Below are 25,678 nucleotides of genomic sequence, written 5' to 3'. Positions count from 1 at the left end.
GATCCAGGAAGGTGATTCTGTCCCAAAGAATGGAGGGCATGGATCTGAGAGTAAAATGATGCCAGTGAGCATCCAGTTCAGTTTCCTTACAGTAAAGATCTGGGGGGATGGAGAGCAGTCCTGCATCCAAAAAAAAAGTTCTTTTCAGAGACAAGTTCTCAAGCTAATTTCGGGAGGTATTTGTGCAGATTCGACTCTGCCTCCTCTCGCCTGTGAAAGGGCAGTTTCCAGGGCTCTCCCTGTACTGATCCCTGCCCTGTTTCCTTCAGCATTCCTTGTTTTTGAAGCTTCCAAACTTGCAGCCTGAACACTTCTTTAATCTGGTGCTGTGCAGGATCATGAATATAAATAAACAAGGGAGGTGTTTTACAAGAGATTCATAACCTTCTTGCAAAGAACTTTAAAACTGTAACCTGAGGCAGTGGGTCACTGGGGGCTGGGGGTGGAGCAGGATCTCTTTGTCCTGTATTTCATCTTTGATGCAAGCTGAAAACAAACCTCTTTTCATCTTTGCAGATATCAGCTACTGACCATGTCAACAGAGTTCCAGGATGCTCACCTTGCAGAGGTGAAACCTCTGGTGGAGAAGGAGGAGGTAATTATCTTAGAGCTTTTTAGAGCTGAAGTGTGTTATTTCAGAGCTGCTGCTGGAACTGCACGTGCGTTCTTAGTTCTAATGTATCGTATGGAGGAAACAAGTAAGAGAAACTGGAGATACGGAATAAGAGTGATGTTGGTTTTTTAAAATAATCCAAAACTGAGTCTTACTTATTTTCTCTTTCTTCTTTTCTCTTTGGTTTTACTCTTCTCTAGTGCTAATCTTGTGGTGAGACTTTTTTTCTTTTCTGAATAACGACAGTTCTGGGTGTCTTTAGCTATTTTGAGTGATGCCGATTGCGCGATCCCCTGTACCTCCACCTGGAGACTTCTCAGTGTAAAGACTCAAACTTTGCTCTGTCAGCGCCTTTTCAAGGAGGCACAGAGAGAGCCTTTACTTTTCCTTTGGGCACATCTGAGTCCGGAGATATGACTGTGCCCCATCCAGTCCTCTGACTGCACTGAGCTGAGTTACAGCCAAACTGTGACCAGGTCTCTCAAACTGCAGCCTTTCTCTGGGGTTGCAGTGTAGAAAGATCCTCGCCTTTTTTCTCTTTACCCTTGTTGTACTTCTTTCCATTTGTGTTTGCACAGTTTTCTTCCAAAATCTGCCCGCAGCATCTGGGTTCAGTGGCTGGCTGACTCTTCAGTGGTACCAATACTCTGCTTTGGTATGATCATGGCAAATTATTCACAGTAATACCTGAAGGAACCTCTCAGCTCTTTTTTTCTGGAATCAAAACTACAATTTTTCTTGTTCCCAGTGATTGTAATTACTGACAGTGATGTATATAAATATGTTGGGATTTTTCTGGTTTTTTTTACACTATGACTATTCATTGCTCTATCTGCTACTTTCTTTTATTTCCTACTTCTTTGCATAAACACTTCAGAAAATCATTTCCACTTGTGACTGCAGTGAAACAGCTAGAGAAACTTTAAACACAGCTTTTTGCCAAGGACATTGCATGAAAGCAGAGCTTGTTTGGATACCAGTGAATACAGCACTCAAACTTCTCAGAAACTAAGATCCCTTTTTAATGCCAATATTGTTCAGTAGTAGCAAAGCAAAGGAGATGCTAAGCAGAAGTCCTGCGGGTGCTGAAATGCCTTTGTTTCGAAGTTCAGAAATATCTTAAAATGCTGACTAACTTCCTAACTTTCCATAGCATGAGATAAAAAGTTGGAATCTTAACAATGAGCCCTCTATGCTTTTGTTCATGATGTTACCTTAAGATTTATCTATGTGGAGATTTACTCTGTTGCCATTCTTAGCGTAGATGAAGGAAGTTACTTAATGTACTTTGAGAAAGTGGAAAAGATTGCCCTGGAGGACACTCAGCACATCCTAAGGTTAGCAGTGGAGCTGTTAACTGGGGGGTGCACTCTGGAGTTGCAACCTGCCTTGCTGTGCTTAGGTTTCTTCTACAGCTGAGTCTTCGTTCCTGAGCAGTGATGAGCCTTGGTCCATGCAGATCTGTCTGTACAGATGCCACATATACTTGTTCCCTTAAACTCTAGACCCCACTGGAACAACAGTGTGTGAAACTAGGTACATTGTAAAGGCTGTGAGACCAGCAGTATCGTGAGATTAAAACCCAGCATATTGTCTAAAACTAAGGCTGTGTAAAATTACTTCCACAAACTCAGTCAGCTCTTCAGCTGCTTGTTTGCATGTTCAAGACACTGCCTAACTGCCTGAAGATCATGGCTCGAGAGTCCTGTCGTAACTAAGTCAGAGTGCAATGCTTTGAGGTCCACCATCTGAGACAATATTGTCCAAGACAGCAGCTGTATTGCTTCTGACATCATCTGTCCTTAATTTACCTGGGCTTCTGGGACTAAGTGTCGTCCTTGCCAGAATCCTAAGCTCAGCTTTTCTCGATACTTTTTTCAAGCTTTGGCTTTTCCATCGTACTCTGCAGGATAAAAAGTGTTGGCTTGACTGGTGTTCCCTCTGTTTTCAGGCCTCCAGTGGAAATAGGAGTTTGACTTTTCCCTTGTCCTTTAATAAAAGGAGGGGACTGTAAGACACTTCTTCCTTTGAAGTTATAAGCCTCTTAGACTATTGGAGATAGGGAGGATGTCACCTACATCCTTTTCTGGTGGAGACCCTCGACAGGCATAGGAGCTTGTCAGTAATAGTGATGGCTGGTGACAGGTTCAACTGACCTCTCTGTGTCCAGCCAGCCTCCCAGACATAGCAAGGCTTGATTTTGGCTAGGATAAAACCCTTCCCACCTCCCACATCATGCAACCAGAACCCAGCAAGGGCTGCTTCACCGAGTTACAAGTGCTTGGTGCGTGCTCAAACAACAGCTTTCCATCTAGGCAGGACTGAGGTGGGTTGTTGGCTGTTGTCCCATGGCTGCAATAAGCGATGGAGAAAAGTTCAGTGTTTTACCGTTCTGGCTTGTCCAGGGATTTAGCAGTAACTGAAGGTGCACCAGCTCGAGCTTTATTTTGCTGCTGTATAATCTAGTATTTTGCTGCTTTCATGTTTTTTGTGAAGATTAGTGGGTAAGAGCTCTTGGTTGATTTTTTGATGTTCAGGAAGTGAGTTTTCATTAAAAGAAGGGATGGGACAGAGCTCTCAGCTGCAGAACCAGGGTAGGTTAGAACACACGTGTCCCCACGTGGATTTCTCTAACTGCAAAAGTTACCTGCACTAACGCTTTAAAATCTCTCCACAGGCTATCACTCGCCTCCTCCCAGACTTTGATGTTCAGGCAAGTAAAGCTCTTGTTTCTTTTTATTTTTTTGGAGGGGAAAGAGGAAACTGAATTGACATTTGAGAAAACAGCAAAATGTGACCAGAAATGACTCACTGCTTGCAGAAATATTGTTACGGCGGGGGAGGGGTCTGAATGGGGCTCTGGCATAGTGCTGTGAAGGGGACTGCAGGAGGTCTTTTCAGGCTGAAGCTGAGAAAGTTTCATCCAAAAGGGGTGGCTGGGTTACCAGCAGTTCTGTTCTTGTAAGAGAATGGGATTCTTCAGCAGTGGTTGTGAAAGCAAAATATTCCCCTCCCACATGGACATCCACTCTCTCCAATCAATTTGCTTTCATTAGCAGTGTGTGTGCATTTCCTCAGAGGAAATGTCTCTCTTGATGTATCCCATTATGCTGTTGAAAGTTTCCAAAAGATCCCTGAAGCGTATGGAGCAGCGGAAGGCACTAAAGGTAACAGGAGTGATGGCAGTTTTCGTGTCTTTATTTACAGCCAGAACATAAGAGGTTGTAAAGCACACCACTAGGTCAAATGTTGCCTTTCCACTTCCCCTGCGTGTCATGCTTTGAGAAGTGACTCTGTAACTCTCTTAGCTCCTCTTCTGTGTTATTTTGTCATTTGGGCTTCTGACTGAGAAGTTTGTTCTTGCCGATTCTTAGAAATCCCTGAGTCCAAGAAAATGCACGGCTGTCGGAGTCAGGCTGGGTTGAACTGGGAGGGAGACCAGGGAGCTTGTACCTGCCTTGATGGAGGGACTGGTTGGTCTGTTCCCACCGCTGAGGACAAGGAGTATGTGTTGGGAAAAGAGGCTCACTGGGTGTCATACTTCTATCAGGGGGTGCAGGAAGGGAGGTAGACTGCAGGAATAGGGAAAGGTGTTGAATTGTTCTAGTCTCCTGAGTGTTCAGGCAGGGATCCTTGAAGGAAAGGACACTCCTGTACTTTCTGGCATGTCGCACTTAGTTTGCACCTGTCTATTTTTATTCAATGTTGTGCTTATTGGTTAAAATTCCAGCACAAACTCAGCAGTCAGGGCAGGCAGTTATCTCAAAACATCTTTACCATTGTTCAATGGTTCTTATTTCTGCAGAAAAACTGTAGTTTACAATAATCCTCTGTCTTCCCCCTCATCCTTTCTAATGATGAAATCCACTGCCTGAAGCCTTGATAAATGTAAGCTAAAGTTGTCACCGTGCAACTTCCTGCAGAACTGTGCACAGCATGGGAGAAGCTTTCTGTTTGAATCTAGATTGATCACTTGGTCTAAATAAATCCCAATCCCAGATTAAGTCTGCTAACAGGAATACTGCAGTATTTTGATTAAGAATCCAGAAGTGACCCATATTTCGTTTCTATTCTTGGAATAAATTTGCTTGGTTTGTAAACTGTGTGTATTTATAGATTTTTTTTTTTTTAGCTTGCAAGATAAAATTCTCTAAGCCTTTTTTCCCCATGTTTTGGATTAACTGTCACTAATCCAGAGTGTTGGTTCTTGTCATTTAGCCCTGTTCTGCCAGCTCTTGCTTTTTAAATGATCTTTCTTTGTTAGAATTTAATCTTTGGTTGTTCTAGTTCAGGAAGGAGAGATTCACCCATAATTTTAAGAACTCCTGCTGCAAAGGAGTCTTAGCTTTGGTCCTTAAAACCCCAAGTACTGACCTGTGTGTCTAAGTTTTTCTGTGTTGGTTTATGAAAGAGGTGATTTGAAGCTGTTTCAAGAGACTCAATTGCTTAGTTCGTAAGAGAAGTCCGTGTGTGGCTCAGGAGGACCCATGTCACTCAGGACTGACACTGAAGCTCATGTCTGCTCTTAATAAGCAACCTGTCCCATGAGCCACACATGGGAGGAGGATGGACCTGGCCAGGGAAGGGGGTGATCAGTACTTGGCAGAATGGAGCTTCTTGTTTAGAGCCTAGGTATGGAGGTCCGTCCTCTTGGGGACAAGTTATGCAGTGTTCATATGCAGTTGATAACTCTGTTTCTGCCACTAGTGAAAAGTAGTGACTGCCTGTCAAAACTGAGGTGTTTTGATTTCAAGAATAAATTTTATCTAGTTACTTAGGTGTGGAAAGAAATAGACTCTTAGTTCACATGCTGTTTTAGACAGACTTGAGTTAAACACACTTCTCCACTTCTGAAGTAAGCCACGGTATAGTGCAGATTCACCCTTCTGAAAGCAGCCATTGCAAGGTGTGTATGTGCTTATTCTCTGGAGGAAAGCTTTTGTAGGTTCCCATGGGATGGCCAAGATGAGAGGTGGAAAAACTGACACCTCTGAACTACCTCTGGTCAGCACCACATGTCTGCCTGGGGCATCCACCTGAACTATGAAGTGCAAGTCCCCTGCCTCCCCAGAAGGGGAGAGTTCCTGGGCAAACCTGCTTTAGCACAGGTGCGGGGCACCTGCTAGTAATAAACCGCTGCAGGGCAGCGTGCCCGGAGCTGCCCTGTGCTGGCCTAGTGCCAAACGCGGCTTAATTGTCTTTTCAGTTAGAGGTATTTGCCTGTTTCCTCGGTAGCGCTGGAGTCGATGGAGACCCGTCTCCTCATGACTATGTATAATTCTCTCAGCTCTGTGTTTCAGAAGTCAGCAGTCCATCAGCAGACTGCTTTCTCAATAACTACGCAAAGTTTTCTGAGCTGTGTGGCAGCTGTAGGTGGCAGAGCTGACTTTGTCCCTTGCAGTTCATGGTTCATGGCCATCTACATCCACCAGCACGCAAGAGCCATTTCAGCTTCCCCTCCTCCTCCTCCTGCTGCCTGTTGGTGGAGAAGGTAAGAGCAGCCTTGCAATGGGAGACAAACTGGCTGGTCCTCATGGCGTGATGTGGGAGGTTTCACGCTGCCATTGGTGGATGCAGTTTGGGGTGTTGCAGTGTGTTATATGGATTTCCTCCTCCTTTTAGCGCTCTGAGGAAGGGGATGAGGGTGGTTGTGATCCATACTCTTGCAGAGCAGTGTGACCCTGTGCTGACTGGACTAGGAAGAATCCTTGGACGGAACTATTGCAATAACATCCTTCAGTTCTTGCACCAAAGTTACTCACTGCCACCTTACTCAATTACATTTAGATCTAAAGTCATCGTACTTATTAATTTACCCAACCCACATTAATTGGGGAATCTTTCTTAATATTGCTAGTTTAAATTAGAAATCTTAACAAAAAAAAAGAAGAGAAAAATACCTACAGAGGTGGGCATTGAGGTTCTAGAAAAACATAGTCCTGACTATTTTAGAGTAGAAAAAGCTAGGGGGAAAATGATAAATAACTTCAGGGCAAATGTTGCAATACCACTTTAAAAGCTTAGGTATTTTTGATCTTTAAGGTATTGGAGAAAAAAAAAGTTAGAAATAGCATATGCACGTATTAGTATATTAAATTTCTTCAGCGTATTAAATTTCTTAATATGAACTTAAAATTTACTATCTCCTAGCAATTTGAAAATTATTTAAATCCTCTTTAAAGCTCTGAAGCTTTTCCTTCGCTTGTGAGGCAAGAGAAGGGAGGTGTATTTAATAGGCATAATATCGTAAATTTAAATAAAAGCATGAGATGGTAATTGAGGATTAAGTATATTTGAGAGCTTTAAAATATTCTTGATGGAATGCAGTGTTTTACTTAAAGTATGGTATTTTTAGCAGAATGTGATGCATGTGTGGTTTTCCTTTATAGATATGTAAATCGGTTTGGTTGCATATCCCAGAATTCAGAAAACAACTTGACCATAAACATGATCCTCAACCCACGTCTTCCTCAGCCAGGGTAGAGAGGGGAAGGAAGGAATGAGCTCTCCTGTGTTACTGTCTTACAAATTGGCTCCCCCTTCTCATCTCATGCCTAAATGTCAAAAAATGTCGCTTGACGCAAAAATAAAGTCTACTTGGAATGGATCAGCTCCTTCAAACTAAGATAGCCTCTCTTAAATTGCACATATCAGAAGTGTTTCTGTGTGTGTTTTGAGGGCACTGAGATAAGACTGCACCTCTCTGAGAGACGCGAACAGATGGTATGTTTGTCTTTATCCTTCTATCGGATTAGTGTACCTTGGATTTTTTTCCAAGATAGTGTTTTAATACAAATCGGTTGGTGAAGAGCCTCTTACTATAACGTTGATGTTGATTGGGATGTGCTGCCATCTGTTTTCAGTGCTCTGCATTTTGAAAACATCCATCCCTACATCACGTAGACAAATCTCTTGATCTTTAATGGGATCAATAGGGATGTGAAGTTGTTGGTTTGATGTCACTGAAGAAACTGGTTTGAATTGATTGGTTTTTAGGGCCTTCACAACCCTCTTGAATTAGGGAAGTCTTACCGTGGAGGTAATGAGGAATTAAACCAATGGTTAAACTGACTGTGATTTACTTTGCCAGTAATTAGGAATATGGTCTCCTGTTGTCTCTGAACTATTTTTAGTTGACACTGAGTTTGAACTAGACTCAAGCTTCCATTTCCAGAAGAATTAGCTGTGGAGGTCAGTGGGGTGTGCAGGTTCAAGGGTCTGGCTTCATCCACCATGGACAGATTTTTTCCTTTCATACACAAAGGAGGAAGATCCCAAATCTTTTAAGGTGGCCCCTTGTAAGAAAACATGTTGTAGATTTTCAGCGCTGTAACTGGAAGGGTCTAGCAATACCAATTTGATGATGTGAAATGCCCGTTAGCCTCTATCTGAGGAGGAAGTAATTTCTGTATTGCACACTGAGCAGGAGGTGTGCTACACAGTATCGCTTCCTGTCATTACTGGTGTTCAGGTTGATCAACTATTGATTTTTATGCTTTATATTGAAAATTATCTCAGTACAGAAGGAAGGTAAAATGTGCAAGGTACTAATTGCTGTTAGTGTTAATTGCTGTTATTACTTGCTGTCTATTGCTACTGCGAATCTCTTCTGGAGTGTTGTATAATGAACATAGCTAACAATACCCTATTTTCTGCTGCAAATGAAGCTTACAGTGACACTAGTTCGACTGATGTAGGAATCCTAAATGTTGCTTACCTACTTTGGAAAATACTCGTTTTCAAACGTTTGCAGTCCTCCTCTTTGTCGTTGTGCGGAGTCATTCTGACTTACGCTAATTCTTTTGTATTCCTACTGCAAACTTCAGTCCTGGCTTTTAGGAAAGAACTCGCATCTGATTCAATTTAGAATGTTTGGGGGGGTTCTAGCATTTGAGACAGAACCTGAAATGAAGCTAAATTTACTAAAAGCTAATGGAAGCAGTGACAGGAAAGACCATGCTAATTCCTAGTTTTGGAATTTGGCACTTTGCATTGTGTGGCAGAGACTTAGTTCATCTTTGATGTCTGAGCTCTACTGCATAAGTACTTCTCCTGGTCAAACCTGACTCAAATCCTATTTAATAAAGACATCCTCGTGAATTAGTCTGTTTGGGTTTTCTAGCTGGGCATTATGGGAGTCATAAGCCTATGTAGGAGAGCGGCTTGTCTATATAACCCAGTTTCGTCCTTGGACGAGGTGGAAACCGGCTACTGTCCTCTGTCTGTGTCGCTGCATTTATCACCCTGTTTTGCCTAAAGATGGTGCTGGATATGGAAGACACAGCTTACCTGCTAAATAATGCAGTGAGTATGCAGAGGAACGGATCTCTAAGGAGACGTAAAAGCTGAAAATTAGTATGTACGGAGTATACCTACTAATGGAGTATAGTTCAGAGAGCAGCGATGCTCAGCTCACCCAGCGTACGGGGGGTGGCTCTTGATTCATTGCTGTCATTGTACTTAAACCTGACATAAATGTGTAATTGTGGGGAAAGCCGGTGAAATGTGGATGGTGTTGCCTAGCATTCTTATTTTCAACGTGTCTGGTACAATCTGTGCATCAAATTAGGGAATTGAGATGTAGATCAAATGACTACCTCAGATCTCTGAAGAGCTTTTGAGGTTTGCTCCGTCGGGTTCTCGCAGAGGTTGTACACTCCTGATTTCTGCAGCATGATTTTTCATAGACTTGACTATAACTTGGACTCAGCCTCTGGGCGTTACTGCATGGAGCACAGCCAGCCAGCCCTGCAGCAGGAGACAGTGCACTGTCCTGAATGACGTGGGTATCCGTGTCCTGTGCAGGAAATTAAGTATTCTGGTGAAACACTAGTGGCTGCTGTGTGCTGCCTCGGTGGTTCTGTGTGTGATGGGACTGTAAGTAAGGGTCGTAAATAACTGTTTTGTGATTCCTTTATGCTTGTTGGCAAAATAAATTGTCTGCAACTAGCAAGTGCAAAAGAAACGAAACAGTTCTGTTTGTTGCAGGTGTTAGCACCCCCATACTGCCATTATGTCAAATGGCAGTATGCTGCTTAATTTGCTTCTGTGGTAATCAGCACAGCACGGCTGTAGATGGGCTGCTCTCTGGTTGGGTTTGTGCTCGGCTCTGTCTATAGCAAGCTGTAAAGCTAACGCAGGTGCTGGCGTGTTTCTTGGGGAAGGCTGCCATAATCACAAGACCCCACCGTGAGAGAAGTCTTTATGGCAAATACAGGCTACTTCATACTGCTTTCTTTGGGGAATAGTAGTTATTTGCTGAGTTAAAGTCCTTTTTCTAGAAAACAGAAGTATTTTCTTCTGGCACTTTTTGCATTTTTGCAAATGCAGCTGGTTGTAGTTGTAAGCTGTTGATATTTTAAGTGTCATTGCATCAAACTGCTTTTTTTTCCTTAAACTGCTTTTTAATGAGGTTTAAAACTATTTAACTACTCCCTCAGCATCTGGCTAGAGCTGGCAGCTCTAAAAGTGCTGCCGTAGTTGTCTGTGGACTGCAGTACGTGACAGCCAAGTGTAAAGTGTCAGCAGAGATCCCCCGTTGTGTGGGACAACCCGTGGGGCTGCGGGCAGACCCTGGGGTGGGGCAGGACCTGTGTCCCTGATGCCACAGATCTGCTGCAGCGGGTGTTCAGTGGAGCACTTGCACAAGCTGCTAACAGACAACTCCTCTTTGTTCTCCAGGAGCAAGATGTGGAGACCGTGCATGGCTCGGTCCATGTCACCATGTGTGGGACTCCCAGAGGGAACCGGCCAGCTATCCTCACCTACCATGACATCGGGCTGAATCGTAAGTAGACTTTTTATATGACCGCATGTGCGTGGCCTGGTTCTGTAACGCACCTGCTGTAACCAAAGGGGTGAAAGCTGTGGTGGTTAAGAAACCTTGCCCTGGCCCTCGCTCATTTACGTCCATCGCAGCCTGGTAGGTGGTACCTAGTTCCTCTCACAGCAAATTTAATTCTCAGATTTTTTTTATCCTTGTTAAATAATGGGGATGTTTCACTTGAAGAAGCAAAAGATGTCTGAGAGCTCGTAGTGTGCATGTATAAACATTGTAAAAATATCTGTAAGGATGGTGGAGGACGTATTGCCAGCAAGACTGACAAGAGCGTTGCTGCTGCTTTGTGTGAGGTTCCTGTCTGATAACCAGTCTTAGTGCCGTGGATTTACATGAATTCCATGTCACATCAGGATGACGACACAAGGGCTGGCATTGTGTCCCTAGCCAGTATTAAGAAAATAACTTCACGTGCCTTTTATCTTATCTGTCATATCCAAGAATATAATGACCTAATATCCAGATCTGCTCTAATTTGTTCTTTTCACTGGTACTCTTTGCTTCACACAATTTACTGTTTTTTAATCAGTTATCAATATTTACATTTAAAACCACCTGCAGATCTTTAAAGTCTGGCTGTTGCTGGGATGCTGCTCATAAGATAAAGTCTGTTGCCTTGCCTGTTATTCATGGAACTGCCTTACTTTATTTTGGATTGTAAATGGGTCAGGGCACAGCTTAATCTGGATCCCGCCTTTGAATAAGAATTTTTTCTGTTAGAGTTACCAAGTCTGTCTTTATGGTGAATAAAATTTCCCATTGAAAGGAGTAATCTTCTCCCAGACTTGCATATTTTCCTAGAGCTGGTTTTAGCTAAAAGTGGTTTATATTCTGCAGTGATTTTTGTTTGTATGTTGTAGTGCGGGGTTATTCAGAACCACACACAGAATATTGAACTGTTTTCTAGACATCTCAAACATGGTGCTACAGAATTCATGCTTTCCACTCCAGGAGGAAAATATCCTAACCCTCTCCCCACATTAATATTGTGGAAAAAAAAAAATCAGAAATCAAATCACCTCCAAGCTGGGAGCCTACAGCCCCAAGTATCGCAGAAGGACACTTTTGTCCTGAGCGGCAGCAGCCTCGTGTAACGTTTATCTTGTAAAATCTGGGCAAAAGCACAAGTCGCGCTCTCAGCCATGGGTGCTTTTTTCCTCCATCTGTTTTGACACAATCCAGAGAAAAATGACTCTAAGTAAATGGATACTTTTGTCTAAGCCAATACCTGGGACGTGTATTCCTGACTGCATTTTATTAGTGTTTTAACTTCACATAAGTAATATTTGTTTGAGATTTTGGTGTACCAAGCAAATATTTCTGGCAGGTACCAAACCAACATGATAAGCCTTAGCTGACCACGAGGAAGGAGCTGTTCAGAGTTTTTGCTTCAAGGAATTCAAGTAGGCACAGGTTGCTTTGTAACAGGGCTTCACTGGTCTTTCCTCCTTAGAAATAAAGGACTGACACTTTTCCCAGGCTAGCTCACCTGACTGAAACAACTTCCCATTAATCTGCAGGACAAGTTAATAAAAGCTTTTACTATAGCTGCAAACTTGTTATTTCCCCTCAGCATAATTATTCCGTATTTTCTTTTCCTTCTCAAGATAAAACTTGCTTCAATCCTCTCTTCAATTTTGAGGACATGCAGGAAATCACCCAGCGCTTTGCAGTCTGCCATGTGGATGCGCCTGGTCAGCAGGATGGAGCACCGTCTTTCCAAGCCGGGTGAGTTGTCAGAGAAACAGCCTGTGCCTTCAGAGTTATCCTCTTTCTGGAAAAGGAGTCTTGCTCTCCAGTTTCATTAAAAAGCACTTGCAGCAAACACAGTCGTTGGCTTTTGAACTTAAATCCTGACACTGTTTCTAAGGTACTGCAGCTCTGGGAGCTCTGTCGTATTGTGCCAGTTCACAGTAGTCTTTGGGGCTGTAATTTTGGGTTTCATCTGAGACCTAGAGTGCTTGTAAAGCAAGTCCTTGACAGATGTCCACATCTGTCAGTTTAAATACTGAGTTACCTTGTTTTGTATTTTTGAATACAAGTACAAAACTGAATCGTTACGATAAACAAGATAGACATTAGCCGTATATAATGGCCTTCCTAAATCGGCGTTTTGTATGAAATGGCAACATGGTAGATATCGATACGTAGGCTTGGTAACCTACTTGAAAAACCCAAGTAGCTGGACAGTACCAAAGTGAGGAACCCCCCCAGAATATCCTGACTGCGTATCACACGTGATGCTGTAGCTATTGGAAACCTCATATGCCATGAGCGCTCTGCCAAAAGCCTGTCCCATTTAGGCCAAATGACACAGGTTTGCCTTAAGATAGATATCCCTTGAAGAGGAATCAGCTTGGTGAAGGAAGGGAGCAGCCAGCACGCTGAGGGGAGGGTGCCCGGCAAGGAACAGTTGTTCTGCAAGGACTGCGTATTAAGGAGCTTATATGTACCCTTACTGCATAAACCAGTCTATTTCCCTTCTTAATTTTTAAGCTGGTCTGATGCTGAGGAGGTCACGATGGGCCAGGTTCTCAGCTACGGTTAGCTGCCGTGGCCCAGCTGTCTACCAGAGCAGCCTACAAAGCTATTTCAGTCACCCCCGCCCCCTTTGTGTTTGTTTGAATCACAAGCTTTTAAGTGTCTTAACCCTCAGGTCCTGAACAAAAGTTAACACTTCCGAGTTGTCAGCTACACCGGGCAGCCAGCGTGGTCTGTGCTAGAAAGACCACTGCTTTATAACATCGTGGTGACGGCACGAGAAGCAGCATTGTCTCCCCCAGCCCTCCAGCTGGGAGACCAGTATGCTCAAGTAAAAAGTCATAGCTGTTGTGGTGACACTAGCTATTATCATGACAGGGCTTAGTTTCTCCACAAGAAAATGTAAGAAAACAACTTAAAGTAGTTCTGCACTGTTTGGGTTTGTTGGTTTGATTTTATTTTGGAAACTAAACTAGAGAATCGTTAGGTTCAGGCTTGATAGGAAACAGAGATTTAGATACTATGTAGGCAGATGTTTTCTGGCTAATCTGGGTGGGTTTTTTCCATGTGCTGCTCATTCTTCAGAATTTCTTTCCCCCAGTATTTTCTTTGTGCTCTGTAGAAGATCGGGAGCACTAACTGACAGCTGTTTTTATTGAGCTTCCTCAGGAGCTCCGTAGTCCTTCCGTGGCTTCATTTTCGCATCAGCATTAATAGAAAGCTATCCTCATTTTATAGCTGTGGAAGCTTGTGTGCGCCTGAAAACAGGCATGCGCGTTGTTTGCCAAAGATCTAGATCTCACTGCTGTGGTCTGTGGTCTTGCAACACAGAGAAACTTTTCTGTGGCGGACCAGAAGTATAAATGTGGTGAACGGTTGGAAACTCCCCTCTCAGGTTCAAACCTTTTGTTAAGTTTTCTTGGAAGAGATTCATTATGGTCTCTTCAGTTTTGCTCTTGGCCGGAGCAGACACCTATCATCCTGTAACTCATATGAAGTACCCTGTAGATTATGCTCATAATGCTGCTAAAGTACTTGTGCTTGCTCCTGATTTAAATTCAGCTCGTCCTGTCAGTGATCTTGTGGTGAGCACATTTGATATCAAATCTGCAGAGACTACTGTGCATCTGACTACCCCTGCTCTACTGGAAGTGGTGTAGTAACTCCACAAACACATATGTTGTAGGTATATGTATCCCTCCATGGATCAGCTGGCTGAAATGCTTCCTGGAATCCTGAAACAGTTTGGGTGAGTGCAAAATTATTTACTTACGCTCCTCATTCCTGTCTCTGTGGCACACCAGAAGAGCAGGGCAGAGCAGGTATTCACCTGTGCTGCCCCTGAAGCCTTGGTCTGGCTACCTGGCAGTTTGTTTGGTAGTGGTTGTTTTTTAATTCCTCTGTTATAGATGGATCGCTTTTGCCTTTGTTTCTGAGAGACCTTATTTTTCGGCTTTTTCGAAAGGTCTGATTATTTTTAAACAGGAAGCAACTTTGAGTGAAATCCCATGTGCCTAATTTAGGGGCTTCCTCCAGTATTTTCTGTGCGTCACCCTCACAGGGGCAGAGCACAGTCAATCTGTTCTTCCCACTGTAACAACCCACATTTTCCTGTGAGGTTAGGAGAAAAAACCCTGTGGTCTCAACTGAAGACACCGCTTTGTTTCTGTGGCTTGAGCGTCTTAAGGGGTCAGTCCAGCCTCCTTAAGCCCCTTCCACTACTAAGTGCGGATGCCAGGTTGCTGATGTTAAAGCACCTGGTGGCAGTGTTCCTTGTTTGTCTGCATGCGACAAGTTTAGGTCTGTGTCCTCCCTTAAAGCTTAGCTTTAGCAGGAGCTGTAGTTGAGAAAGGTACCTTCTCTGCAAAGTTGGTGCTCCTGGTATGTGATGAAGAGCGCAGGAGGGCACCTCTGAGGGGTTTTCAGAGCAAGCAGAGAAACGCTGGCATTCAGGGTTAGGCAGCCTTGGAGAACAGACAGGCTGGACTGCTGGCAGGCACTTTAGTCTCAGTCCAGCACCCCAGTTTAGACATCATTCAGTAGTTTCAACCACCTGTTAGAGTACCTTGGTCCAGTTTACCTCCGTGCCTTCTTTAAGAGGTGTGTTCTTTGAAACACCTAATGTAAGACACAGGGTTGCCTCTTGCTCTGAAGAAAATGCTAACACAGTGTCATACCTTGAAACTCAATTAGACCGGAGTGCACTTACAAAGCCTTGTTTTAATATTGTTAATGAGAGTGAAAACTATCCCCAGGCATTTTCCTAAAAGCATTGCATAACCTGTTTTTCTGAGTGACTTTGCCTAGTCTTCCCTTTACTGTATTTTCTAAGCCCTTGAAGGCGATGCTGTAACACCGAATTCCGTTAATGCAAATATTTGGTTTGTCTCTGCCCTGTTTGGTCATGCAGTTTAAACTTAATCACCCCTGTGGCTGGATAGTGTAGGAGGTTTCCCTGCCAGCCCCCAGTTAGAGAGCAGTCGGCGTCCCAGTTGGATAGCTGTACTGGGTAGGGCAGGGGGAGCTGGGCGAGGAGGGGGCTCCCTGCGTAGGCTGCAGATTTCAGAACTGTGTGGTAAGTTTTACTGGCAGAGACTAACAGTTTCCTTCCAGGATCAGAACAATGCTGCAGTTACTCAGTATATTTACTCAAAGATAAGTGAGAGTTGCCGCTGCCCCGCAGTGCGTGAGGACCAGTATCCTGCAAATCTGCTGAAAACAAACCAGCTGCTACGTCGGGCTACTTACTGGGGCCAGTGGCATTGCTGAGGGTCCATGGTTTGCCCGAGCTGCCACCTGCCTTCTGTAGATACACGCTGGCATGTGAAAGAGGAAGGCTGCTGGTGCGGGTGTGTTTATTTTCGGCGCTGTCTTGCTCACTTGCCTCTTCCGTTTTATTGCTGTGCAGGCTGAAGACCGTTATTGGAATGGGAACTGGAGCCGGTGCCTACATCTTAACCAGATTTGCTGTAAGTTTGGTGGAGGTTCCCTGAAGCCTCAGACATGATCCTCCTGACGCGTTGTCGCCCCCATAGCGTGCACAGCGATTTCCTTCTCTGCCATGCCCATTTGAGTAAGCAGTTAGGCTTTTAAGTGAAATACCACGATCTGCGGGATAGCTCATCCAGAAGACCTAGATTTTCCATTTTAAGGCCTGGGCTCTACCCAGTTAATTTGCAGAAGGTTTTTTTAATGGGAGTTCTCTATTTAAACGGAGGGTGGAGAAGAAGTTAAATCTTAATGTCCTCCAGCTGCTCAGTTGAATTGCTTTAATGAAATTTTTTTTCTATACCTACTCTTGCTTTTTGCAAGATAAAAGTAGACCTACTGCCTTCCTCTTCAGGAGATAATCTGCTGATTTAAATTTTATGCTGACTGTTGTTGCAAAGGATATGTGATGAATCTTAAACCTTTTCTTTTGCAGTTAAACCACCCAGAGATGGTGGAGGGATTAGTTCTTATTAATGTAAACCCTTGTGCTGAAGGTTGGATGGACTGGGCAGCAACTAAGGTAAACACTTGGAAGTTAGAAAAATAAATCACACTGTGAGCCTGTCAAGTGTGTGAAGCTGGGCAAGCTGTTGTCACACATGGCTGCAGACACAAAATATCCCGGGCTAACTCCTTTGGGGTTTATTCTTCCATTTGCAGGCATACCTCCTGCAGGGCTGGTGATGAGAATAAGTCCTTTGAGGAAGCAGATACCCATGGTATAATGGAGCTAGGGGGTATGAACAATTCTTGAGAGCTAGTAAGAGCTGGGGAAAACCTAGTTTAACCTGGACACGGGGTAGTTTTGGAAACAACTTTCTTTCAAGTAAACTTCGAGCACAGTGTAACATTCACTTCTCTCTCATCCATGGCTTGGTTTACCAGCGCAGTCCAAAATGTGAACTAGAGCACAGAAGAACGTTCAGAGCAGCATCTTCCAGGTTTCCATCATCTAGCTGGGTCTTAGATACCAAAAAGACTGAGGAAAAGGGAATTACCTGCAGTAACCATGGACAGATTATCCATACGAGACTTCTAAGTGGAACTGTTCACATACAAACTCACTCCTGTTTACTACAGTCTTTTGTGGATGTAAGAAAGATTGCAATGAGGGTAAACAAGCACTGAGAACTGGTTTCAAAAGTCTTCCTGGAACCAGTATATATAAATAAGTATAAATTTTACATTACATGTCGCTCAGACATAACCTGTTAAAACATTTTTTCAGGGTAAGCTTATGGAAGGCACTCTTCATCATTCAGGGTCATGTTTAAGTGAATGGCAGTTGTTATAAACACTGAGAAGTACAAATATCAGCGTGTCATCTTTTAACTGCACAGTCAACCTGTTGTAAGTGTCTAGGGTGATATAAAATGTAATGACAGCCTTACAAGACTAAGAGAAACTTTCCAGAGCTTGGATGTAACATTCTTTCAAGGCTTAGTTACTCATTTTTTAAAAATAATTTTGCATACCAGTTTATTAAGTTTGATCTGGAAGTATATTTAGTAACTCATCTACATTGAGATGTACCAGTTGACCCAACGTGATGACCTCACTCAATGTCTCACTGTAATTAAATTCTTCCATATCTGTGCCTCTGCCTTCCACCTCTTAAGTATTGCCAGTCTTGGGAGTACAGCAGGTGCCCTGTGTCCTCCTGCATTTCCAAAGCAGGAGCACACGCTCTGGGACGTGAGCTTTGGGAACCAGCTCCAGAATGTTGGGGAGAGACTGGGCAGTGAGGCTAAATGACAACCATCTGGCTGGTCTGCTTGTTGTCCTTGCTGGGTGTGCTTCCTTACACACCTATGCCCCCAGCAGGGCATTCCCTAGATAACTGCATGAGTGAGGACATCTTAGGAGAATGACGCAAACATAAATAACCCCTAATGGTGTTTTAGTTGCATTGAGGGGAAAAAATGTCAGTCCAGGATATTGTACACATAAGGACAGCTCCTGGTGGTTTACTTACGGGAGACTGGAAGCTTTCGGTTGTTCAAGGATTGTTTTAATATCAGATGCTTATATAATCTTGCTGTTCAGATTTCAGGTTGGACAAATGCTTTACCAGACATGGTCATTTCACATCTTTTTGGGAAGGTAAGGATGTTCTAAAGATTCCACTGATGTATTCAGTCATCTGTATTTACCTCCTGGGGCTGGGAGGAGGGGAGAAGCCTTTACTTAAATGACAAAGTACAATGTTAAACTGTGAGATAGGATTCCCACTTGTGTTCCTGGTATTTTGGAGGTAGTATGCTGCCGGGGGGCTTGCTGTGTCCTGATAACTCAAGCGCGTCTCAGTCATGAGAGCTCTAGTACGGACAGCTCCCCGCTTAGATAGCCGACTCTTAAACATGGGTATAAGTGTATGTGCTCACGTTCTGAGCAGAAGTACCCCACGGATTTTTTATACCATAATATACTGGTAACCCTGGGAAGGCTGGTATGAGTACTGACGGTGCTCTTCACTGCAAGCCTACTTTAACGGCAAGTGCTGTACCGTGTTCTGAGGCTACCTTGCTGCGCCTGTTAGCGAATGCAATGGAAAACTCCGTTCCGGCAGAACAAGGAACTAATCTATAAAGCCTTTAGAACCAAACTATTTGAGAATGTTAGTGATTGAAGTCCTTGAAGCTTAGTTATTCACTGTTGTGAAATTGAGTTCCGCTTTACAGGTGTTTGTAAGCTTTCAACATCTGCTTTACCCTGGAAGCATTTATGGAGCTTCTTATCCTGAATCGTTGTTGTTGTTGTTTTAAAACCTCACACTTGTCTGACTGTAACCATCTGCACTACAACTACATGTTTCGCAATCAGAAGATCTTGACATCACAATATCCTGAAGTTCTAAAGCAAAAAATGTGGTACTGCAATCAGAGGCTAGTAGTAGTTCTGGGTGACACCACTGGGTGCCTGAGGTTGTCCCTTCCCTGAGGGTGCACTCCTCCTGTTGTCTAGATGTGAGTCTGACACATGGCTGCTGTGCCATGCCTTCAGCTCCCTTTTCAGCAAATAGCCCCTTTTCTGAATGATTCTGTCTCCACTGTAGGAAGAGATTCACGGCAACCATGACCTGATCCATACTTACCGTCAGCATATTGTTAATGATATGAATCAAACCAACCTTCATCTCTTTGTCAACTCTTACAACAGGTAAATACATTTACCTGATTTTTGACTGGAAACTGTTTTAAGAAGGCTGTTCAGTTCTTAGAGCCAGTATTACTTGTGTGGTGGAGTTACTTGTGTTCCCCCAGTATAAACTTCTGCTTGACAGTGCCTTTAGGGATCTCAGGTGGTTTGCTTATGGGAGAAGGACTTTGTGTGTTGTGTGGGGAGAAAGATGGTACACTGGGACTGAACTGAGTCTGAGAGAGATTCTCCATCAGTTGTGGGGGCTGCAACATGATCAGATTAAATTGACATGTGAGCGTCCATGTTTTCTCTAAACTAGAAGAATATGGAAGTATCCGTAAAATATCAGTGTATCAAGAGCTTTTGTCTTCTCCACTTTTTTACTAGTCGGCGAGACCTAGAAATTGAGCGCCCCGTTCCTGGAATAAATGTTGTCACCCTTCAGTAAGTATTTTATTTCCTACCAGCTCACCTGTATGATGTGAGCTGAGAGGTGTCATCAGTGGGTGCATTGCAGATCTATAGCTGAATGTGCTTACGTGCTAAAAAAGGACCTTGCAACTTCGTGTAGGAGATAAGAGGTTACTGCGAGTCGGGGGCCACCATTAGGAAGACTTCCTCTCTTCAAACTTCAGAGTCACGTTAGCTAATGTGGAAAGCTAAGTGGCTCCTGTCACTCTATCTGCAAACTTGGGCTTGTGGATGTACTTAGCTTCATCCAGAACTAGGCTAGAAGCAAGAACTCTGAAAGCACCTGAGCTGTGCCTATGCAACCAAGAGAACATAAACAGTAATAAAAAAAAAAGCCCAAAACAAAACTATCAGGAAGATGGGGTAGGTATGAGAATGGCCATCTGCCAGATCTGCTCATAGCTTTTCACTTACGCTGCAAGTTGTGCAGTGTAACAATTGTCAAGTCCTTCTCTGCTCAGCTGCTGATGTTTACACACAGGAGACTGAGACTCTGCTCCTCTGTCCATCAGTTTGAAATGGGATGACAGGTCCAAAATCTGGAGTACAAGGGCCTGGGGTGTGTGGAGGAGTGGGGTGGATGAGATGTTGATGCCGATACCCACATCCGATTTCTTATAAAACAAGGAGTAAGAGCCCTGGGAAGGGCTGATTGCTATGAGGTGAGGAAAAGGACAGGCTCTCAGGCAAGGTATCGAAGCATGTTGGTGGGTTTGTGTGTTTAAGGAGTCTGGAATGCAAAGCAAACAATTTTCTCACACTTAACAATCTCACCCTTCCAGCAACACAAACTGCAGTTTAGGGCTAGTCTGGGTGGGATCACAGCGATAACACTGCTTCTGTGTGCTTCCTTGCAGATGCCCCGTGCTCCTGGTGGTTGGCGACAGCTCCCCAGCAGTGGATGCCGTGGTGCGTATATATCTCGATGTCTCTGCCACCATCCTGGTGGGCAGCTGAGCCATGAAGCTGTGCGAGGCCGGCAGAGCTCGCAGCCACGCAGCAGCCTCGCTGCCTATCGATCCAGCCCAGCTGGCTCTCCTCTTTCAGGCCGCGGGAGAGCTGCCATTAATTCCTTGCTGTTTGTCCCCTCTGTCTGTGCACCATTATTTAATAGCTACTGCGTTAGGAACAATCGCCACAGCAGTTCCAGTGAACCGCAAACATTTTCCTTTGGAGAGGAATCTGCTGCTGGTATTTGAACTTGTTCTCTGGTGCTGGAGCTGTGCCCTGGGTCACTATGGAAGCAAAGAGCTTCTTTTTGACCATTATGACTTGCACCAGATGACTGGATGACTTCAAATGTTGTGCCTTAACGGGCATGCCCAGATCGCTGGCCTGTGGCCATATGGCTGCTCACCACTTGGGACGCTACCAGATGACCCCAAATCTCAAGATAAACAACACTTGTTGCCATTGGAGTCCCAGAAACAGATAAAAAAAAATCTCCAGTTCCCAGCTAATGGGTCTGTACATGGAATAGAGTACAGTTATAAATGGGAACTGACCTACTTGGGTTTAAGGATGTACGTATGTATAGAATCTTTATACTGAAGCCTAGGTTACCCAGTTCAGTCTGTATTAAGCCAGAAAACAAAGTATTTAATCTGTTTCCATCCAGTAGGTCATAATTAAAATCTTGTGTGTAATGCCTTATGCTTCTGTTCTTTACTACAGGTCGAATGCAACTCAAAGCTGGACCCAACAAGGACCACACTTCTGAAGGTAATAACAAAAGCTGTTTTTTAAAACAGACATTCCCCTCATTTAAAATCATCTGGATTAACTAGAAAGCAGAAAGAGAGATGTGCTACAGTACAGATAACGTGGTGAGAATCCAGTTCTGATGTGGAAAGGCAGTTCCTTCAGGGTAAGAGTATTTTAGTGGGATCAATGACACTAGGGGCTTCTCGTCAAGGTTAACAACAGGGAATTTCTCAGCTCTTCCATTTTAAAACACCAGGGCTGAGACTCGAAATGCTCAGTATTTCACATACCCGTAATGAATTCGACCAGAGCTGGCAAAGTTGGTCTGAAGGTATTGCGAAAGATTTGAAAAAGCCATCAGCAGAGCGGAGTGCGAACAGCTCGTTCCGCTCCTGCGCTTGCCTGGCCCTCAGCAGTAGTGTCAGATGAATAGACAGCTGATGTATCCGCCACAGTTTTGGCCTCCTGCCTTTTCTGAGGGCACAGTCCAGGGCATCTTACTATTGCAAATGACTCTTATTTTCTAAAAAGTGGACAAAATGTGCTTCCAGACAGCAAACCATCATGCGAAGGCTTTGGCTGATTCTTGGCATTCAGAGCGTGAGTGCAATCTTCAGCCTGTCACTGAAGTAAAATGGAGTGAATGTCATAGGTGCAAACGGTGAAACAAGTTTGGTCAGGCTTTTGGTGGGAACTTTTCTTTCTTTATTGAACTGGTCAGTGAAAACTATGATAAGCGATGATTTTTTTTTTTTAAATGCTTTTTCCTCCTGACATTGAGGAGCTACGGTACTGACCTACCACGTGGCCATGGCAGACTGACCCTAAGAGAAGATCTGACGCTCTCTCAGATCCTCTATCAGTGGCCAGCCTTTGCTCAGTCCAGGGATGTGGCTGATGCCAGAGCCTGCTACAGGCCTGTTCCGCTGCTAACTGATCCTCGATAGGATCTGGAGTTTCCTGTAACTGACAACTCAACTGTTTTCAGCTTGTGGTGTTCTTGGAACCCAAATGTTTTTATTGGGTTGACTTTGAGGGGTGGAGTGGCAGGAAAAATGAAATGCTCCAAAAATACTGCATGCACTCAAGATAGCTTTTCTAATTTGGCTTTCCCTGCTTCCTTTGGCAAGTCAGGCCGATGCTTGCCATCCGCAATCTCAGCAAATTGTTTTTCCCTCTCACCTCAGAGGTTTAAGTGTTTGTTCCCACTCCTTGCTTATCACTCAGGTCAATACCAAGTCATGCTACTGTAATTCAGAGCCTAACTTGTAACTGGGACTAGCAGGATAGTTTCTAAGAAACTGGTGATCGCTGCCCAGCAAAAACCATTTATTTATAACTCCAGATGATGCTTTGCCTGAGGACCAAGATGCTTTGGGGGTTTCTGGAGTGCAGTCGTAGCTTTTATAAATGCTGACTGCTTGCTTTGTGTTCATCTACATGTCTGTTACTCATGCAACAAAAGGAAATGTTTTTCTGCCAGATAGCTAAAAAGGTCATTTTAATATAACCTGAGCATAAATGAATTCCTCTGGCCTTATGCTAACTGGCTGTTCTCATCCCCGTTTCAGATGGCTGACTGCGGTGGGCTCCCTCAAGTTTCCCAGGTAGGATTTGGCTGAAGGAAATCCTCCTAATCCTGTTCTGCAGCGTGTCAGGCTGCAGCAAATGGGTGTTTTCCTGTAGGAGACTTGCTGTTCCCAAATGTCAGCCAAAAGGATGGTTGTGATTTCACAAGTAATGATGTCAGTTGGTCATCTGAGCTTTCTTTTTTCTTTAAAGAGCAACGAAGTGTAAAATTAAGATTGGGAGGGGATATTATTTCCACTAATTAAGTCTTAACCAAGAAAAGGTCTGAGGTGGGAACACGGAGGTATTGTTTTATGCCTATCAGATTTGCTAAGGCAAATTAAGGCTTGAACACTCGTGTTTTAAAAACATATATTCTTCTTTGGGATATTTATAGTATAGATCAGGAAAGTGGGAGGAAGGAAATAATGCTATGTTCTTGCACACACTGGCTTGGCGTGACTGAGAATGAACTGGAGTTTCTGAAATATATTTAAGCATACATTACACAGCTGCTAATAAAACCAGGCTGGGAAAGTTAGAATTTACCGGTGCTCTAGTGTTGCTTCTCTGGAAGAGCTGACCTGTAAATCAGCTTTAGAATGCGATCTAACACCTAAACAGAGTTCTAGGCAATATAATGTGTTTGCAAACTGAAGGAAAAAAAAAAGAACTTGTAGTTACTGGCAGCTAAAGTCCCTGTACGGGCAGTGTGTACTCTAACGGGGTGATGGGGGGGTCGGGGGGAAAGGCTTTTTTAAAGGCACACAGGAGTATGTGCATTGCTTCTGTTATGCAGAGTCCATTCTTTGCACCGATTCAGGTGGAATTATACAAAAAACGTAGGCAATATTGGCGTGTGCAGTAACTGAGAGTGAGGCTGATTCGTCCACTCAGCAGCGGAGAAAAACTTCACTCGTTTCAAGAGTGTCAGTTGTATGTAGAGAGTTGTGCTTGCGTGCTCCTGCTGAGCTTTTTCCCACATAAACATCCCCATCAGCTGTGACTAGTTGAATTTGATTTTTGCTGATCAGGAATTGCTCACTTACTGACCTGTATATTTTGTGAGGCCAGTTGTTTCACTTTGGCTCACCTGTCTCAGTCACTGCACGAGCATCTCAATCTCAAACGCATGCATCCCTTTGGTAAAGTAACGGGGCGGGGGAGCAGACTAAGGGGAATGGTGGGATTCTCACTTCTAAATGAAGTTGTCAGACATTCAGTAGAGAATATTTAAGATGTCCCTCTTAAGATCGGACAACTATGGCATCTATAACATTGTAAGACAACTAACTTGCTGAGCACTGCACGCAGTAATACTCTCATTCTTTTGCAGCCAGCCAAGCTTGCAGAAGCATTCAAATACTTTGTTCAGGGAATGGGATACAGTGAGTATTGGTTTTACCAAAGTTTGTTAGGCATCTAAGCATCCAGAGAGTCTTCTGATCCTAGATGTGTGATCATTTTCCTGTTGCGTATGCATTTGCAGGTGGGGGGAAAAACCACCTGTGGTGTCTGGGCAAAAGGTTTTCAGACTGAATGATGTTACTAAACAGTAGAGTGTTTTTCAGACAGCTTACACCCACAAATACCTGCTCTACTTTATCTTGGTATTTTTAAGGTGGGTATTTGTAATATTGTCCCTTGTTGCATCACAGGACAAGCTTCGTATACTGCGTACAACATTTAACACCCCGTTAGTTCAGGGACTGATGTGTAGCTCTTTGTGTACATGCCAGCTGCTGCTGTGTGGATGCGTTGCTAGCCTGGGCTGCCAGCAAAGGCTGAACATCGGAAAGTAACAGGAGATCTCTCTAGTTTTCCTCTGGATTGCTGCAGCCACAGGATCGTGCCATAAAGCTCTCTTGAATCCCTCAGCCCTGGCCACCAATTTTGCCTTAGTAATTTGGGCTCCTTAACTGTATGCTTGGAGCAATGGTACTTCTGCACGTGAAGCTACCATGAAAAGTACATATTCAACCTTGAAGGCCTGTCCAAGGGTGGTTAAGGCTGGAGAGGAAGGCAAGGGCTTCCTTCTGAGCCCGTGAAGAAAGGCGTTAACAAAAGGCTCTTCTTCCAGTGCCCTCTGCTAGCATGACCAGGTTGATGAGGTCCCGCACTGCTTCTGGCTCCAGCGTAACCTCTTTGGAAGGACAGAGGAGCCGGTCTCACACCGGGGAAGGCACGAGGAGCCGGTCTCACACTGGGGAGGGAACAAGGAGCCGATCCCACACCGGGGACGGTGCCAGGAACCGCTCCCACACAGACACACGCATCGAGCTGACACCAAACTCGGCAAGCAACGCTGAACAATCAAGCCCCAAGTCCATGGAAGTGTCCTGTTAGATGGCTGTGGGAGGTTTAAACTGGTCACAGTGCAAAAAAGTAATGGATGCCCCTTGTATCACAAAAACGTAACTGGTATTAATCTGAAGCTCTTCTGTAGGATGAACTCTGTTCACCAGGGTCTGACAGGGACCAAAGAAAAGAAGCATCTCATTTGCTCTATCATTATTCTTGTAACTCAGACAGTTGCTGCTATTGTGCCCTCCTTCAATGGATGCCAAATTCTAAAGGATACTTGCCAAAAGCTGATGTGGTTGTAAACACTTCAGAGTCAAACCAGACTTGCTTAATATCCTCCTTTAAAATCAGAGCTGTTACATGCCCCTGTATCTTTTATTCTCTTGAAGTAAACTGGCACAATTTGAGATGAGTTTCAAAGAGGGGGAGAAAAAAATCAGTTATGGATGGCTTTTAAAAAAGGAAGCAAAACAAATGTGTTACGGCCTCATGTTGAAGCTGGAATCAAATTCATTGTATATAGCTTGACTTCAAATGGTAGAGAAGTTAATGTATCGTGCATTTAT

The 25,678-nt window shown here is 43.9% G+C and overlaps 1 protein-coding gene across 2 annotated transcripts; it reads left to right on the top strand.

Moving 5' to 3' along the window:
- Nucleotides 1–518: 518 nt before the first annotated feature.
- NDRG1 (N-myc downstream regulated 1) lies at nt 519–25,678 on the top strand. 2 transcript variants are annotated; one of them, XM_010133188.1, is made up of 15 exons: nt 519–595; nt 3,291–3,326; nt 10,295–10,400; nt 12,059–12,179; nt 14,119–14,181; nt 15,841–15,901; nt 16,357–16,443; nt 17,970–18,026; nt 18,979–19,082; nt 19,452–19,508; nt 20,393–20,444; nt 21,210–21,257; nt 22,811–22,846; nt 24,145–24,196; nt 24,889–25,678. In XM_010133188.1, exons 1-15 carry the CDS (start codon nt 533–535, stop codon nt 25,152–25,154), a joined length of 1,209 nt encoding a protein of 402 aa, XP_010131490.1. In that variant the 5' UTR covers nt 519–532; the 3' UTR covers nt 25,155–25,678. The 2 variants fall into 2 exon arrangements, with proteins under 2 accessions (XP_010131490.1, XP_010131491.1); XM_010133189.1 differs by lacking the exon at nt 3,291–3,326 and having other exon boundaries at nt 533–609; nt 10,273–10,400.

The sequence above is a fragment of the Buceros rhinoceros genome, unplaced genomic scaffold (genome assembly GCF_000710305.1).
Source record: "Buceros rhinoceros silvestris isolate BGI_N320 unplaced genomic scaffold, ASM71030v1 scaffold873, whole genome shotgun sequence".
In the NCBI taxonomy this organism is placed as follows: domain Eukaryota; kingdom Metazoa; phylum Chordata; class Aves; order Bucerotiformes; family Bucerotidae; genus Buceros; species Buceros rhinoceros.
The sequence above is the reverse complement of the archived record's forward strand: the minus strand, read 5'-3'. Positions and strand labels throughout refer to the sequence as shown.

Excerpts from the sequence above, each read along its gene's own strand:
- NDRG1 (XM_010133188.1), top strand. The coding sequence starts at position 533 with ATGTCAACAGAGTTCCAGGATGCTCACCTTGCAGAGGTGAAACCTCTG. Across the intron at positions 14,182-15,840 it reads GGAATCCTGAAACAGTTTGG|GCTGAAGACCGTTATTGGAA; the intron begins GTGAGTGCAAAA and ends ATTGCTGTGCAG. Across the intron at positions 21,258-22,810 it reads CAAGGACCACACTTCTGAAG|ATGGCTGACTGCGGTGGGCT; the intron begins GTAATAACAAAA and ends TCCCCGTTTCAG.